We start from the raw sequence: 17,586 nt of genomic DNA, 5'->3' as shown, positions 1-17,586 counted from the left end.
TCACGGATAAGGCACTGAGGTTCAGCCTTTCCAGGGTGACACAGCTAGTAAGCCTCAGAGCTGGCAACCCAGTCTTTGAGAACTTGTTTGGGGGTTATAGCAGGGGAGTGCAGCTGCTCGTTTACCCTTGACTAAGAACGGTCCTCCTCTATCAGGGAAGGCTGTGCTTTTTGACCGAGTGCGCAGCTTCGGGAGGGATGCGCATGGAGTGGTGAGGGAGGAAGGGGACACCCGCCTGGCCAGCCAGATCAGCCGAATCAACTGTGTTGATCAACGGGGTGTCAGCTGTTGCAGCCAGATTGCCCTCACATCCGGGAACCCAGTCTTTGACTCTGTTCCCTGTGTTCCTTCCACAACACCACACTGTCTGGGAAACTTCTTTACATTAAGCTTTGTTCTCTCTGGATGTTGGTGGAATCATGTAAGTCAGTCCAGTAAAAACATGTGGAGCTTGATGTCTGTGAAACTGCCTTCTACTGCTGCCTCTTTTTGTCTAAAGCTTAAAATCATGTCTCTTTGCTTCCCTTTTGCCTTTGATAAGATGAGATTTGTGACCTGGAGCACCAGCTACAGATGACTGAGCTTCTAGCAACTCGGGCTTGACCTGAGGAGTGTGGGCAGAGAGATCTCTTGCAGGGAGCCCAGAGTGGGCTGGGTGGACCCAGCTCATGAACCAGGGCTGCTGGCATGCCTACATGGCAGAGAGGACCCCGAGATGCCCTTTTCCCATGAGTAGGCATTGCCCCCCTGGAGTAGAGGGCAGGGGTTGTTTTGCTCCAGCAGGAACAACTGCCTTCCACCACAAAGGTCTCTGTGTGGATTGTCGCTCTTCCAGATGAGGGTTTGGTGGAGCCCAGCTCTCCTTTTAGAGGCAAGTAACCTCTTCTTTTTTTTTTTTTAATTTCTAGGTTTGTGGATACCCCCTGGCCTGGTTTCATGGAGAAATCTCTGATTACTAATCTGAATCCCAGAGCAGCCCCCATCTTTCAGTGGACAGAACGAGAGGCCTTCTGTAACCAGACGTAACTGGCCATCATGGGGAAACCGATGAGGATGGGGGTGCAGGAGAGGCGGCTGCTCTGGCCGAAGCGGGTTCACTGGAGTCGCCTCCTCTTCGTATTAGGAACGTTGATCATCGTTTCCACCTACCAGCACTTCAGGAGCCCCCTGGGCCTCCCCTCACTGTGGGCAGCAGTGTCTTCCAAACACCCTATAAAACTAGCCAGCCGGGACCTCCCCAACAATGAGATGATGGTGAGCAGTGACCCTCCAAAATCTAGCTTTGAAATAGAGGGTGAGACACAGACACCCCAAGCCACAGTGGGCAGAGATGGAACTACACCTGGCATAACAATGGAGCACACCCCCAGGACACCCAGAAGGACAACCAGCATCACTCCAACAATACCCAAGAACAACTACAGCCCAGCAACAACAAACACAGAAGGAGTGAAGGAAAACGCCCCAGCCACACCCAGTGGAGTACTGAGTCACTACAGCCCAACTGCAAGCAGACCAGTAGTAAAGAATCACAGCCCAGAGACACCCAGGGGAGAAATGAAGAGCTACCGCCCAACTCAAGCGAGGAGAAAGGTGAAGAAACACACCCCATCCCCACCTGGTAGAGTGGTCAGCAGTTATGCCCCACCCACACTCGTGACAATGACAAGGAGCCATGGGACCACCCCCAGAACAACAGTGAAAGACAAAGAAATTATGGCAACCAATAAAATACTGGAGACCAACCCCTCCAAGAGAATAGTGGAGGAAACCACCCCAACTCCTCTTAAGGGAATAACTGATAACACTCCAACTTTCCTGATAAATGACATCGAAACAGACACTTTGACTTCTCCAAGGAGTGTGATGGAGAAGAACACCCAAACTACTTCCAGAAGAGTGGATAACAATAACCCAACAAGCCACCAGGGATTAGTGGGAAAGAACAACCTGACAGCTCCCCAAGGAGTGGTCCTGGAGCACACCGCAGCCCTCTCTGAGGGGCAAGTGACAGTAAGCTCCATGACAGGCAGCAGCCCAGCCAAAACCAAAGCCTCTACTGCTGCCTGGAAGGTTAGGAATCCCTCGTCCAGAACCAGCACACCAACCATCGGAATATCCTCAGCCACCGTCTGGGGGCTGGTGAAAGCTCCTTCCACAGCACCCAGCACCCCAGCAACTCCTAGGATCAGGGCATCTCCGACCACTCAGGTCCGTCACTGTGTGGTTGTGGGGCCAGCCCCAGCTGCGCCTACTGCCCCCTCCCCCCGTCTGACAACGGCTGTGATCCCAGAGGTGGATCCCAGCCCCAGTCCCTCAGTGCTGCCTCCTAGCCAGCCAGACCTCCACCCCAAGGCAGAGTACCCCCAAGACCTGTTCAGCGTGGAGGAGCGGAGGCAGGGCTGGGTGGTCCTGCACATCTTTGGCATGATGTATGTGTTTATAGCCTTGGCCATCGTGTGTGATGAGTACTTTGTTCCAGCCCTGGGCGTCATCACAGACAAGCTGCAGATCTCTGAGGATGTGGCAGGTGCCACATTCATGGCTGCTGGAGGCTCTGCCCCTGAGCTCTTCACCTCCCTCATTGGCGTCTTCATCTCTCATAGCAACGTGGGCATCGGCACCATAGTGGGCTCTGCTGTGTTCAACATCCTCTTTGTTATTGGCACTTGTGCCCTCTTCTCACGGGAGATCCTCAATCTTACCTGGTGGCCCTTGTTCCGTGACATCTCCTTCTACATCTGTGACCTAATGATGCTCATCCTCTTCTTCCTGGATAGCCTCATTGCCTGGTGGGAGAGCCTGCTGCTGCTGCTGGCCTATGCCCTCTATGTGCTCACCATGAAGTGGAACAAACAGCTTGAGCTCTGGGTGAAGGAGCAACTCAACAAGAGGCCAGTGGCCAAGGTCATGGCCCTAGGGGACCTCAGCAAGGTAAGAACAGGCTGGCTCAGTCTTCTCTAGCCCCTTGTGGGCAAAAAGATAGGGGAAAGCCAGGGACTAAAGAATGGAAAGCTCTGGGTTAGACTTCAAGAGATGAGAGTCCTGATTCCTTTGCTATTCATTCAATATTTATAGAGTCCTGTTCTCTGCCAGGCACTATGCTGGGGCTTTTGCGGGAGTGACCTTGGCTTAATTCCCGATCATTCTATGAAATGGTTATTATTATGTTCCCCCCATGGCAAGCGAAGAAACTGAGGCCCAATGAAGTTAAACCACTTGTTCAAGGTTACACAACAAATAGGCAGCGTAGCTAGGATGAACCCGGGTTGGTCTGATTGGGACTTTGGGAATGACATTTGAGCTGGGCTTTGGAGACTGTCCAAGGAGATATCAAGCAGGGAAAAATGATAATATCTTCCATGTGCATGGTGCTTAGGGTTTATCTAGCACCCTTACTTTCATTTGATCCTGTTTGTTCACATTCCAGAGGGGCTGGTGGCTTGGATGGGGTCTGAGAAAGGGGAGGCTTTCTGAGTTTCATTTCATTTTTAAAATATTGGAGATATGGCAGCTCCACTCATCCACTAACAAGCCAGCCCTGAGTGCAGAGCCCTGTCTACAGGGCTGACTACAGACCAGAGACTGGGAACTACAACCCTAGGGGTTTCTTCCGTCTCCAATGTTCCTTTCCAAGAATTTCTCTGCCCCTGTGAAGGAACTTCCTGCTAAATTCATTGCATGATTTAATAATCTGGACAATGAAATTAAATTGGAGAAGTGATCTCTAAAAATTCATCCCGAAGTTTTTTGTTCCTTGAGACTCCAAAGTGAGGGTACCCTAGGGGAAGATAGTTCCCATTCCTCTCCTGCTCCTAAAAAGTAAGTTTGAGCAAAGGTTGGCCCATAGCCTGCCTGTTTCAGATCTCAGGGAAGCCACTAGTGTGAGCAGAGTTTTGCGTGCAAGGAGTGGAAGGACTTAGCTGCTTAATCCGGAGCAGTTTTGATGAGTGGGCAGGATGGAGACCAAACTCAGCGACATGTCTTGAAGATACACGATATGAAGGAAATGAAATGTACTTCCTTTAGGATTTTTGAGATATGTGTGGTGTTCAGAGCATGGAATTGAGAGTCAGGAAACCTGGGTTCTAATCCTGTTCTGCTTCTATGTATCCTTGGATATGTCCTTTATTGTCTCTGGGGGAAATGACGGAGTCCAGCTAATCACCAGAGATTCTGTTTAGCTCTGACACTCACTGATAATGTCCTGTGTCTAAGTGAGTTCAGTTCTGGCAGGCCCAGCACAGCAGTTATTTGTCTGATCTGGTCAGTTGACCTTCAATTAGGGCATATTTGCAGATGACCCAAAAAGGAGAAATATCCTGCCCAAGTTAGACAGCCAGAAGATCTCCAAATTGGAATGGGAACCCAATATCCTAATTCCCCAGTCAGCACTATTTCCCTCCTGATGACTGCTCTAAGAAGCCAAAGGCTTAAAAAAGAAAGGGAGGTTCAGCGCATTACATCATTTAATATGAGGAAACGGGGGCCTCCCCACTAATGAAGTTCTCAGGGCAGGCTTTGCTGAGGCCGGTCACGAAGCCTGGTACTCTTCTCTGAGAAGCATCTAATGCCTTGGTATGCATTAGGCCAGCAGTCTTCAGAATGCCTCTGACACTTGCCTCCTAGTCCTTCATAATAATCCTATTCTTATTAAACTCTACAAATTCTGAATTTTCCATTTTGCTAGATTGACCATTGAAGCAAAGCTTGCCAAGCAAGTAAAGCATGATCATGATTTCAAAAGAGTATTTGTAACCTGCTTCAGCGACTCCTTTTATGGCCTTTAGTGGCAGCTCTTTGCCAACCAGTGAGAATGGTGCCTATTACTATTCTGTTCTTATCTATGCGTTGAAACAGATCCAGTATGGATTTTAATTAACAGCATTATTTTTTTTTAAGTTTGAAATACTGGCTATCCTTAAAAGTAAATTTATTTTTATTTAAAATTAAAAACCAATAGTTTGAACTTTCTAGCTCTAACAACTGCCTTCTAAAAATTAATCCAAATAATTCAAGCACTATAGCTATTTTGAAATGGTTTTTAAAAACATCTGGATTTGGAATTTCACCCAGAAATGATAGCCAGAGAGAGAGGTAACTGCCTTTGCCTGTATCATTATGTCTGTAGTTGGCTGCCCGAGAGCTAGAGGAAGATAAATTATTCTGTACGTCACTGACAGACTGAGGCAAGCCATTCTGTTTTGAATTCGTGAAGTTATTCTCTGAAAATCCAGTATTTGATCTAGTAAGTGATCATTTTTGTGGTTTATGCAAAAGTTTATACTCACCCCTGTAAATTCTCTTACTTTAACTATGAAAATGAACATACCTTGCTCACTCACTCACACTGACTTGTCAGTTCACACCTCTCCCTGACTAATGGGTCTCCCTTCTTTGAGCATCACCTCAAGAAGACAGGGGGCCAGGGACACTGGGCTTTTTCAGTCAGCCATGTTGCAAAGGTGAGGACGCCACAAAGAAGTGGGGTAAGGCCAGACAGAGTGGTAGGGAGCCAAGGAGGAGGCCGGGGAGGAGAGGTCACAGCCACAACTGCTCGAGCAGTCTAAGCAGTGGGAAGAAGAGTAGAGGGCAGTGGGAGCCAGCTCCTTCTTGGAGAGAAACAGGAGCAGGAGAAACATCTGGGCCTCCCCCTTCCTCTCTTGGCAGCCTGGGGCGAGGTGTGGAGCAGGTGGCCACAATGTCAGGTTCATCACTGTCACTAAACAGGGAAAATAATCTTTATATCTCCCGAAGGGCTGAGCCCAGGGTCTCATCCCTAACAGAAGCTCCACGAGCATTTGGTTCAGTTTCCTCAGGGAACCCTAACATGTCAGGGACTCCAGTTTGGAGAGAAAAAGGAGTAGGGGAGGGAATCCATACTTATGGAGAGCCTGTCACATTATTGACATACATTATCCCAATAATTTCTCACAAAAACCCTGCAAGGATAGATCGTTATCGCCATTTTGCAGATGAGGAAACTTGGAGACTCAGAGAGGATAGTCAGCTCAGCCAAAGTCACACAGCTTATCTATGGTCCTTAGCAACGGTACGTGAACCACTTATCTGGGTTTTGACCCAGGCTGCACTGACAACTCTCCTCGTTACCCTGGGCAAGTAAGTGCCCTCCACAAAGCTTTATTATTAATCACTTAACAGAAAAGCAGTGTGGGAAATAAAATTGTGTCCCTTCCAGTAGAAGGGACAGGGATAGACAAAAGGAACTGTGATAAAGGGAACACTGCGCAAAGGGCTGCAGAGTCACTTTGCTTTTCATCCAGGTCTCAGATTGCTTATCTGTGAAGAGAATGGGATGAACTAGTGCAGGGGCTGGCAGACTTTTACTGTAAAGGGCCAGGCAGTAAGTATTTTAGGTTTTGCAGGCCATATAGTTTCTATCACAACTACTCAGCTCTGTCGTAGCGTGACAGCAGCCACAGACAAGAAGTAAAAGAACAGGAATGCCCATGTGGTGTTTTACTAAGAGCGACATGCTCACAGGTGTTCTGCCTGAGCTTAAGACCAGCAGAGAATGATTCATTTTCTTATGGAATATTCACCCAACTGCTATCGGTGGAGTTTCTCGGCTGGAGGACCTTTCACTTTACTTTTTATTTTGCTCTGATAGGCTAGAACCAGGATAAAGATTTTTGAGGAATAATTCTAATCAGAATTCACTTAAGAGCATTTCCAGAAAAAAAAAAAGATGTAGCATTGAACATAGACACAGGGTAACTATTTCAGTCTTTTGACACTGTCTGTAAAAAGAAAATCAGAGCTAAAAATATTTCAGACAACACTGTCAAACTGACAGGTGTTAGTCTGAGGATGCCTTTTATGAACACAATAAAGAAATGGTGAATGTTTGTACAGTTATCAATACAGTCTGACTTAACTCACTCTGAAACTTTATACCCAGTTTTGAAGCTGTCAGTGTATTTGTTCTGACCCCAAGTGATAGATATCTGACCTGCCTTGACCTTGCATAGTTGCAGGAAGACAAAGTTGAGGCTCTAGCCCGGCTGAAAAGCCTTGTTTGTATTTGAAGGACGAGGGGCCTTTCTTTATAGAGAGAGCTACAAGCTTCGCTAGAAAGGACCAGCCATCTGCGTGAGTTGCTGATTAGCAAGAGAACCCTGCAGGGCACCAGCGGTGAAGGGGGTTGCAAGGCGGGGAATGAGCCTGGTCCAGGCTCCTCTGGAAACCCCACACCCACATTCTGCCCCCAGGAATACTTCAGAATATAAAACTCCAGGAAGAAGTCTGCTACTCTTTCTTAGATGCATTGCAGACTGCTTTCTTCCTGGCAGGGTTTTTTGGTTTTGTTTTTGTTTTTAATTAAACCAACCAACAGGAACCCCAACCAGATACACCTGGTACCTGCTCAGGAGCCAGTTCTCCTTTCTTGTCAGGGTTAACATTTACCCCAAGGGTTCCCATCAGTGGCCTGTACTGCCAGCCGTCTGCTGTGGAGACAGGGTGCTGTGGATAGGATGCAGCCACTGCGGCCCTTCCTGCCTCCATGGGTCTGCCTGTGCTAGCTCGCAGGGACCCCACTGTGCTCCCAAAGAACCCATCTTAGCTAGGCTGAGGACTTCCTCCTTTAAATCCTTAAGCAGTAGCTTCCCCACAGTCTTCAGGAAAATGTGGCAAGAATCAAATTCTCAATTTTAAGGCTTCTTTGCCTCGTAAAATATTCTTAAGCTTTCAGCATTCATCTGCTGGTGGGTGCTGACAGATGACAAAATGAATGTATAAGAAACAAATATTAACAGAAAAACTCAAAACATCTGACCATGTCTGGTAAAATAGCTTGTTGTTTCCATGGATGTGTGTATGATTGTAGGAGATTTTTCATGTATTTGTACAACAGAGTAAACTTTTCTCCTAGGGTAGGTGATGGGATTAAATAGGAAATTAGATCCTCATGGTGTTCTACAGAGAACAGCATGATTTCTAGACGCTCTACCACCTGGATACATTGGAAGTATGAAACTAACACAAAATGTTTCAGTGAGAAGGAGTGGACATATGGATGATAAACAAGTAAAATAAATTAAGAAGATATGCCCGAGTATAAAAAGTGCTGTGAAGGAAACAGTGCGTGTGCTGGAGAGTGACTGTAGGAAGTGGGCCCTTTTCAGCGAGGGAGAGCAGGAGAGGCCTCTTGGAGGAGGAGGAGTCCAAGTAGATATCTGAGAATGAGAAGGGAAACCACCTCATGCTTTGTGGGGAAGAATTCCAGAAGGGGAAATAGCATTTGCAAAGGCTCAGAGCATGGAAAGAGCTTGGTGCATTAGAGAAAAGAATTGGAGGCCAGTACGGTTAGTGACTTAGGGGAGAGTGGTCCAGGATAACGCTGTGGGGGTGGGATGGGGGTGGGAACTGCTTCATACAGGGCCCTGGGATCAGATATGGAGTTTGGATTTTATTTGAAGTTTAGTGGGAAGTGATGAGGAGTCATATTTAAAAGGTCACTCCCTAACTGCTGTGTAGAAAAGGAATTGTTGGTTATACAAGGGTGGAAGCAGGGAGTCCAGTTAGGAGGCTGTTGTGGGCATCCAGCGTGTGTGTGTGTGTGTGTGTGTGTATCTTTGAGAAATGTTTTGAAGACAGAATCATCTGGGCTTGGTGCTGGTGTGAATGTGGAGAGTGAGTGAGCAGAAGTCAAGATTTTTCAGGGTGGCTGGGTATAGCTTAGTGGTAGAGTGTGCTTAGCATGCACAAGGTCCTGGGTTCAATCCTCAGTTCCTAAAAACAAACAAACAAACAAACAAACAAACAAATAAATAAATAAATAAAGGAAGGCAAAGTTTTTGGCTTGAGCTGCAGGGTGGATGTTGATGCCATGTAGTGAGAAAGGGAAGACTATAGGAAGAACAGGTTTAGGGAGACTCAAAAGTTCCCACTTTGGAATAGCGAGTTTGGGAGTTTATGTCACCTCTAAGTGGATATGTTTAAGAGGCAGTTGTACAAATAGGCTTAAAGCTCATAAAAAAAGGTCAGGGCTGAAAATATAAATTTGTGAATCACCAACAAATATATGGTTATTAAAATCAAGGACCAACTGATGCTACTCTGAAAGAGAGAGATAGTTTAGGATTAAGTTCTAAAGAACTCCGATCCTCATTCATTTGGGAAACATTTATGGAATCTCTTTGTATGAGGCCTGTGTAGGGTCTGGGAACGTAGTGGGAAGGCACAGGAGCTCAGGAGCTCAACCTAGTGGAGGAGCAGGAATTGATCCAGGTTTTGTGGGGCCTGATACTCTTTAAGAAAAGGAATATAAAAAACATTCCTACAAAATTAAATCCAAGGCCATGGGAAGGGTTTGCATAGGGGAGAGATGGGCCCTGAAGTTTAAGCTTCATCAGCCCTGCAGTAAATTCTCCTTAGTAGTGAAGACAGACTTGTACAACTGATAGTTACCATACCATGTGTGATGGTATAAGTAAGTGGCGAGGGATTTAGTACTGCAGAGAGTGGACATCTCAACAGACCAGGAAGTCAGGGAAGGCTTCCCAGGGGAGGTGATGCTCAGCTGAATCTTGAAGGACAAGCAGGGGTTGGCTGGCTGAAGAAGGGGCGGGAGAACCCTAGGCATGCATGTGTAACGGCCAAGGGAGTGAGAAAGCGTGAGGAGAGACAGTGCAGCTGCACTGTCCAGTGTGGTAGCCACTAGTTACATGCAGATCCCGAGCTCATGAAATGGGGCTAGTCTGAGTTGAGATGTGCTGGAAGTATGAAGTATACTTTGGGTTTCAAAAGCTTAGTATGAAAAAAAGGTAAAAGAGCTTACAAATACTATATTAATTACACGTTGAATTATAACTTTGATATATTGAGTTAAATATAGTACATTATTAAAATTAATTTCACCTGTCTCTTTTACTTTTTTAAAAACTGTGGCTACTAAAAAATTAAAATTATGTACGTGGCTTGCATTCTATTGCTGTTGGACAGCATTGGACTGGAGGTAGGCAGGAGGCTGGTGTGTGCTCGGCTGATGAGTCTGGACTCCCTCCTGGGGACACTGAGCCCCCAGTGCTGGGGGGGACATGATGTGCTTTGCTCAGAAAGTCACTCTGGCCGACAGGTGAAGAATGAATCAGAAGAGGAACAGATCAGGAGTCAGGAGGCTGTTGCAGGATTGTAGGCAGGAGACTGGAGAGACGAGGCCAGATGTGAGGACTTTCAGGAACTAGGTCTGACAGCTAATTGAGTGTGAGCTGTGAGGGAGTCGGGAGGAATTTGGGTAGACTTTTGGGTCTAGCCTACACAAATGAGCTGATTGGGGTGCAAGACTGTACTCAGGTGGGTAAAGGTAGGACTCAGACCAGGGATTCAGTAAATCTTTGTTGAATGAATTTTTTTTTAAATCACAAGTTAAAATGTGTCATTCAGGAAATGTGGGATAGTCTAGAAAGGGAGAGGTCAGTGATTAACTGCTACATCAGTGGGAGGTAGGAATTGGGGGTCAGGAGGACAAGCCCCTTGAGGGGCTGCCCTGTGTGCCCTCCCCACCCAGCTTCCGAGGAATGGCTGCAGGGATTCTGTTGCTCGCCCTCACCTTGGCTGGCATGAAGACATCTTCTTTGGTTTCCTCAGCCCCTTGGTTAATCTTCATGAGGAGAAGGAAGAGTTAGGGGTGGTGGGGCTGAAGAAAGTGGAGAACAAATGGTGTGGTATGAGAGGTGGGTATGGGGATGTGTTTGTATTAAGGCCATATTCTGAAAGCACCTACTTATGGGACTGCTGCCCATCAATGGGTCCATCAGTCATGTTCACATGCAGACAAACGTTTACATCCTTTTACCTGAAGTGTCAATCATTTGAAACAGAGCCACCAGGAGATATAAATTTGACTTATTTTCTTTATTTATGCTTGGGAAAAGAAATGTGATTTAGTAAAAACAACTTCAAAAACAGACCTCTAAATGGAGGTTAGGAAATCGGGGTTCTGTGAGTGTGGGCAAGTTACAGGATCTTTCTGCCTCTCAGTTTCGTTATCTCCCGGAATAGCCATAATAATATTAGCTTTGTCTATTTCACAGAGTTGGTAGTATTGAATGAGAAAATGGATGTGAAGGGCTTCAGAAAGTTAAAAGTGCACACTGATGTTAGAAGACATTTGTATGTGCAGTGAACAGTGAGCCCATGGAGAAGTATTTTGATTTAAGTAAGTCTGAATTGCAGATAAATCATAAAGTGTGTGCTTCATGGGGCAAAAGTCAGTCTCTCCTGCCCCTTTGTGGACAGAACCAGCCACCCGAAAGAGTAGCCTGGCCTCTCGTAGCTCTTTGCCTCCAAGAAGAACACATTGGGTGAGAGTTGGACATGGTAAGTAGTGAGATGGCTGGGCCAGTAGGGTTTAGGGCTGTAGCATCCAGTATCTCAGTAAACTTACAGGTGTGTCGTGAAAGAGTCAGGGGACTTGCTAGGAAAATCCACAGTGCCCCTTTCATATTCAGACTGGTTATTTCTGCTTTGTTTCATTCGTTTGTGTGCTCATTCATTCATTCATTCAACATGGTGTGTCCAAGCACTCGGACCTCTCCCGTCTTTCAGAGATTACCCAAATGCCACTTTCAGAAGGCTTTCGTGTCTATTCCAGCACGCACCTTTGTCTATGCCTCCCATTTCTTCAGGCACGTTCTGCCTTGTCATGTGTTGGTGTTATCATCGGTCTCTATTCCTTTCTGTAAATAGGATCCATGTCCTAAACATCTCTGCGTCCCTGTAGCACTGGCACCATGCCAGGTAAACAGCAGGTGCTCAGGAAATGAGAATTGAGTGAATGAACAAACTGGGTGGATGGATGGGTAGATGGCCCTGGATCAGGCAGTATTTTCTGTATTTTCTGATCAGACAGAGAAGGGAGTGTGTCAAGTCCAGTTCTAGTTCTGGCCATGGAGGTTGGTGGGGCAGGGGGAGTGGGAAGGTAAAGACGATTACTGGAGGCATCCATTAGGGACCCCACTGTCTGAAGATGGCCCTAGAGGTCACTTGGGTGAATCTGTTCCTTCAGCTCTCTTTTGCTGAGCATCTATGGTGTACAAGACACCATGCCACAGGTTATGGGAACAGAGATGACTATATCATAGTTCCAAAAAATATGGAGTCTAGCCAGGTAGACAACTAATATATGTGAGCAACAATGATTTTTGTTTTTTGAAGTTCATATGGTACTACAAGACAGCAAATGCAAAGCAGCAAGCTAGTGGTCCAGACAGTAAGTACTGCGGGCTTAATGATTCTTCATCTTGGATTTTCTAGGACTGTCCCCTTCCCCAGCTGGCTGCCCCACAGCCTCCCCAGAACACTAGCACTTACTTGATTACAGAGCCAGATACTAGTGTCACAAACCATGTCCACTGTTACACAACTTTCGAGGAGAGAGGTATCAGAGAGAGTGGGAGTTAGGGCCAGGGTGGGGGCGAAAGGGGCCATTTAGAAAGCCTTGTATAAGAATTCACCCTGAATTTTCTGAAAAATTGGTAGGCATAGAGGAATGGAGAAGGAATTTTAGGCAGAGGGGAAAGCTGTGAGCAAGGGACCAGGGGTTGGAATAGATTAGGGATACGTAGGAGACTGTTCACCCATTCATTCGTTCATTCATTAACCAGTATTTTTTGAACCTTTGCTAAGTGCCAGGCAGAGTTCTCAAGCTTGACACACAGTCGTGAGTGAAACAGACAGTCCACCTTCATGGTGCTAGCGGGCAGTCATTTTATGTGTTTGCCAACGTACAAATGACATACAAATAAATTGGGGAAAGTGCTATGAAGGAAAAGAACGGAAGTCCGTAAAAGAGAATTAGATGGACAACTTAGCTTCCCAGAGGAGGCTGACATGTAAGTGGAGACCTGAGATGTGGGGAGTGGAAGAAAGAAGATTTCAAACAGAGGAGGTGGGACCCTGTGGTGAGGGTTTTGAGGTGGGTAAAGAGGATGATACATTTGAGGGACTGAAAGGCATCTGTAGCTGGTGTTAGTGGACCTCGGTGAGTGGGCACATTTGACTGGAAATACTGTGTGCAGGTTGAAGCCAGACTATGGAAGGCCAGGCTGGGGATTTGGACATGTTTCTGAAACCAGGTTATCTCTGGGTGTGTTTCTATGTTCCAGCATGAGGGCTCCCTGGAGAGAGAGGGAAGTAGGGAGAAAGGGTGAGGGTCTCTCTAAGCACTTCGTGATTCCTGTCCTTGCTTGCAGCCAGGCGATGAGGCAGTTGTGGTGGATGAGCAGGAGGATAACAAGAAGCTGAAGGTGGGTACCATGTGGAGTCTGCCCAGCGGGGACACTGCAGGGTCTCAGAGGACGGCCACAGACCCGGGGCACTGTCGCCCTGATGTTGGGGATCCTAGACTGGGCTCTGGCCTGGGAAGCTCCTGGGAGTGCTGCCAGAGGGACCATCACCTCCAGGTGGCCTTGGAGGAGGCGCCAGTTTGGGAGCTAAGTCCAGAATGCCACTTCTCACTCTGCCACTAGCTTGCTGTATGAGCTTGGGCCTCAGATTCTGCATCAGTAAAATGACTGGACTAGATGAACTCAAGTCCCACTTCGTGGCGCCAGCCTTCTGTGATTGATCTAAAAGCCCAGTTACGTCTGGCTTTGGAATGCCGCAGAACTAAGAGAAACATCCGAAGGGCATGGTGGGGGTGAGAGGTGGGAATCTGAGGTTTCTGAAAACCTGTGTCTTAGCTGCCTTTGGCTCATGGGGCCCCTGGGAAGAAGTATGGGGACTTCAGAGAGGAAAGGCTAGGACCTGAATGAAACCTCGCCCATCCAACGAAAATCCCTAGGCCTGTTGTGAAGTAGTTGCTATCATGGCCACTAGATGGCAGAAGAGTTCAGATCAGAGGGTTTGTGGGGTAGGAGGGGGAGACAGCAAGCGGCTTGTCTGTTTGGATGTCCTCTCGTAAATCAGATGGTGTTTCTATGTGTGTCACTACTGTTAAAAAACAAAATTCAACTGAGTAAATTTAAAGATCAAATTGGCTTTATTCAACGATTCATGAAAAAAGGGAGCTCCAGGTTGTTTTAGACGAGGGACCCTTCCTTTCGGGGACAGCAGGGGTCTTCCAGGTGCGTTACCTCACTAGTGCCGACCAGGTGACTTCAGACTGACGGGTTAAGGTGACATTCCCAGGAGAGGCTGAAACTGCAGTTAGGTATTTTACGTCTTGGTTTGGTGATACCGGCTGAGCACAGGTGACTCTATTTTGGGCCTGTTGTCTCCTTTTTAAAACTGTGAATGAGTGTGTGTCACATCTGTGTCTGTACACACAGATGTGTGCATGTGTGTGCCCGTGAAGGTCTCTTGAGCACATGGATAGAGAAGAAAGGACGATCAGAAGACCGGGGTGCTGGTCTTGACTCTTTCGTTCATGCCCGACATGACCTTGGCTAAGACACAGCCTCACTGAGTCTTCTTTATCTGTAGGTGGAGGTCAAAGCCTTGCTTATCTCTGGGGACGGGGCAGTGATAAAGCTGATGTTCTTTGTGGACTGTAGGGGGCTGTGCCACGCACAGTGGGTCTGTGAGGTGTGTGGGTGAGTGTGTGTTTCTTTGAGGGTGTACTTGCAGGGATGGACGAACCCTTGGTAATATGATATCCTTAGTACACACTGCTCCCTGACAGGAGCTCGGGGAACTACTTAGTGCATAGGATTAGCCAGTCATGGAAGAGTTGAGGGGAGGCTGAGAAAGAAAGCAGTGTAAGTTTCCTGGTTGAGGTGAAGGAAGAGGGGAGGCCAGGAAAAGGGTCCTGTACTTCTGGCCTGATCTCGGCGGGAGGGAGGCAGGGTTAGGCCCCCGTGTGGCCCCTCCCCTGGCTTGGTCAGGGGCCCACTGAGGCCTGTGCGGCTCTCTCCTGCTCAGCTCCCGTCAGTGCTGACCCGAGGGAGCAGCTCGGCCTCTCTGCACAACAGCACCATCCGCAGCACCATCTACCAGCTCATGCTCCACAGCCTGGACCCTCTGGGGGAAGGTAAGCAAGGCCCCCCCAGACCTGCGTGGTCTCCCCGTCCACTCCTTCCCTCCTGCAGCTGGATGAGAACTGGGACCTGCAAAACTGAGAGGCAACAGATGGAGTGAGGGTTGGAATGGGAAGAGAGTTAGCAGAACAGAGTGGGTGGGAAAGACAGACAGTGTGGGGAGGCTCACTGGGAGAGGGCCCCTGAGGAGCCACGATCGTTAGGTATCTACATCCCACTACCTCCCTGGCTCCCTGTCCCTCCTGTAAAACAAGAGTTCACCTGTAGTGAGGCCATGAGTGCCATGCGTCTGGCACTGTTCTGTGTTAGGGCTGCCCTCAGTGACTTCCCTGCAAAGCCACCCTCTCCCCTCCCATAAGTCAGCCCCACTGTCCCACAGGGTCTCCAGCCAGACAGCGTGGCTCAGGCCAGGGCCACTTCTGGGGGCACCTCCTGTAGGGCCCCACAGCTGGAAGCTCTGAGTGGCACCTCCCTTTGCTCTATATTCAGCTCCGGCAACTTGACAGATGATGGAGGCAGCTGAGATTCTTACCGCCCACCTGACCGAGTCCTGCTTTCTGTCCCGCTTCCCCAGAGAGCTGCTCCCAACATGCTTCACAGGCCCCTCAAGGGCATCCTCAGGTGCACTCCTGTTCTCCTTGGCACTTTGTCTCTGGAACACTGATGCAGAACTGGGAGGCCCGGCAGGAGGGCCATCAAGGAAAGGCTGGCCTTTGGGCAGAAGCAGGGAGTTGGAGTGCAGTGGGGCAGGAGTCTGAGGGCGAGCTGAATGTGACACCAGAGACTGGCCCCTGAGCCCCAGGGAGCTCCCTGACTGACTGTTCTGGTTCAGGGACAAATTCTGAGGGCCTCAGAATTTCTCAGACCCTGAAGTGTCTTTTTCACATACAACGTGGACTTTTGGTTGCTTCAAACAAGCACATTGTACTGTGAAGAGCAGAGTTAATGATCAAACTTCCCCCAGAAGATCCTCACGGTGATCCTGAGTAGACAGTGGGAGAGGCCACCCCCAAGTACCAGCTCTAGAAAAACAGCACCCCTGGGGTCTCAAGAGTGGAGCCTGCAGCACGGGGCAGCCCGTGGGCGATCAGTGCGGGCGCGTGCCGGCCTGCGTGCAGTGGAAGAAGCCGTGTCCCTGGCTTATGCTTGGCCGTCCTCCTGGAGTCACCGACTCTAGCAAAGTCCTGAAGAAAAGGACCTTCTCCTGAGAAGGACTGCAGGGCCCCCTGCCTGGGCCACATTCACAACCAGCAGCCGCCCTCTGGCCTACTTGTCCTGACAGGATTATGTGGTGTCCAGGCCAGGCCGAGGTCAGAGGAGATTGATACTAAGGAGATGATCTGGCCACGCTGAGAGCTGAGAGGCCACGTGAGGAGACAAGCGCGGGGGAGCCAGTGACAGGCGTCCCGGGAAGACGGCATGCCTGGTACACGGTGTGGGTGTGCGAGGGGCATGGAATTGCCCTCTCGGGGAACGACTGCCAACATGCCTGGGACGCGTCCTGCTCAGAGAAGCCGGCCCTGATTCTGCACCCCGAGAATCCAGGAGGGGCTGCGACTGCGCAGGGCTGGGATGAAGGCCTTGGTTCCCAACACTTTCCAAATACACGTTTCTGTTTCCATATGCTGTTTCCAAATGGCTGTCCAGGTGTTTCCACCCTTTCCAGGGGTTCCAGCTCTTTCCACAGAGCTGATCCGTGGTCTGAACTCTTGCCCTGGGAAGTGGCTTTACCTCTCCAGAATCCCATTAGAATCCCATGCCTCTTCTGGTGATTTCACTTGGACGTATGTGTGTGTGTGAGAGAGAGAGAGACAGAGACAGAGAGAAAGACACAGAAACAGAACCTGCTGCTGACCTGGCTTCCTCGGTGGCATGGGAGATGAGAGGTTAAGGTGTGTGATGAGGGATGAGAAGGAAAGAGGGGAGCTTGGATTTCTCGCCAGCCCCTCCTGCCTACAGTCAGCAGATATTCTCAGCACCAGGCCTGGAACCAGGAGAGCCCTCCATTGATCAGAGTTACCTGTTGCTCAGCAGCAAACTGCAGTGCTTATCAGTACCAGGGGGGCGCTGGAGTGGTCTGGGTGATGAAGGCAGCGGAGTGCGTGCCTCCTGACCTCTCAGCCCTGGCGAGGACCCGCTGAGCAGGCCCTTCAGGACACTGCGAGGGACCACATATGCCAGCGTGATGGATCTGCAGGATGGAGCCGACTGCCAGAGAAGGCTGCAGCTGAAGCAACCTGATTGTTTAGGTGACAGGTTGACAGGAGGAAATTCCAGACCTACTTATGTGTCCTCCCCATCCAGGACCCAGGGAGCGTTTGATCTGCCCGGATTCCCAGACCTTCGCAGTTTGCCTGCATTGTGGACCAGAGGAACTTGAGCGTCCTTTCTAACTCAGACCCTCCGGAGTGCTGGGCCTCAGCAGTGCGGAGTTGCTTCCTGGGTGGGACAGCTGCTCCCAGCTGCTGTTGCCAATTCATCGTTGTTGTCGTAGCTAAAACTCACGTAGTGCTTTCTAGGTGCCAGGCACTGGCTTAAGCATGTTCATATAAAAATTCACTTATTCCTTTAACAACTCTGTAAG

General features: G+C 48.8%; 1 protein-coding gene across 4 annotated transcripts in view; it reads left to right on the top strand.

Annotated features, from left to right (window-relative positions):
• Positions 1–1,032: 1,032 nt before the first annotated feature.
• SLC24A1 (solute carrier family 24 member 1) overlaps positions 1,033–17,586 on the top strand; it is a 29,147-nt gene continuing 12,593 nt past the window's right edge. For 3 of the 4 annotated variants that reach the window (XM_032480918.1, XM_032480920.1, XM_032480919.1), the window contains exons 1-3: positions 1,036–2,934; positions 13,218–13,271; positions 14,887–14,995. In XM_032480918.1, the coding sequence (XP_032336809.1) occupies positions 1,036–2,934; positions 13,218–13,271; positions 14,887–14,995 (2,062 nt within the window). Of the gene's footprint in view, positions 2,935–13,217; positions 13,272–14,886; positions 14,996–17,586 lie in introns of all 4 variants that reach the window. The other variant, XM_032480921.1, reaches the window with a different exon arrangement.

This window comes from Camelus ferus, chromosome 6 (assembly GCF_009834535.1).
Source record: "Camelus ferus isolate YT-003-E chromosome 6, BCGSAC_Cfer_1.0, whole genome shotgun sequence".
In the NCBI taxonomy this organism is placed as follows: Eukaryota; Metazoa; Chordata; class Mammalia; order Artiodactyla; family Camelidae; genus Camelus; species Camelus ferus.
This window is presented reverse-complemented; position numbering and strand designations above follow the sequence as displayed.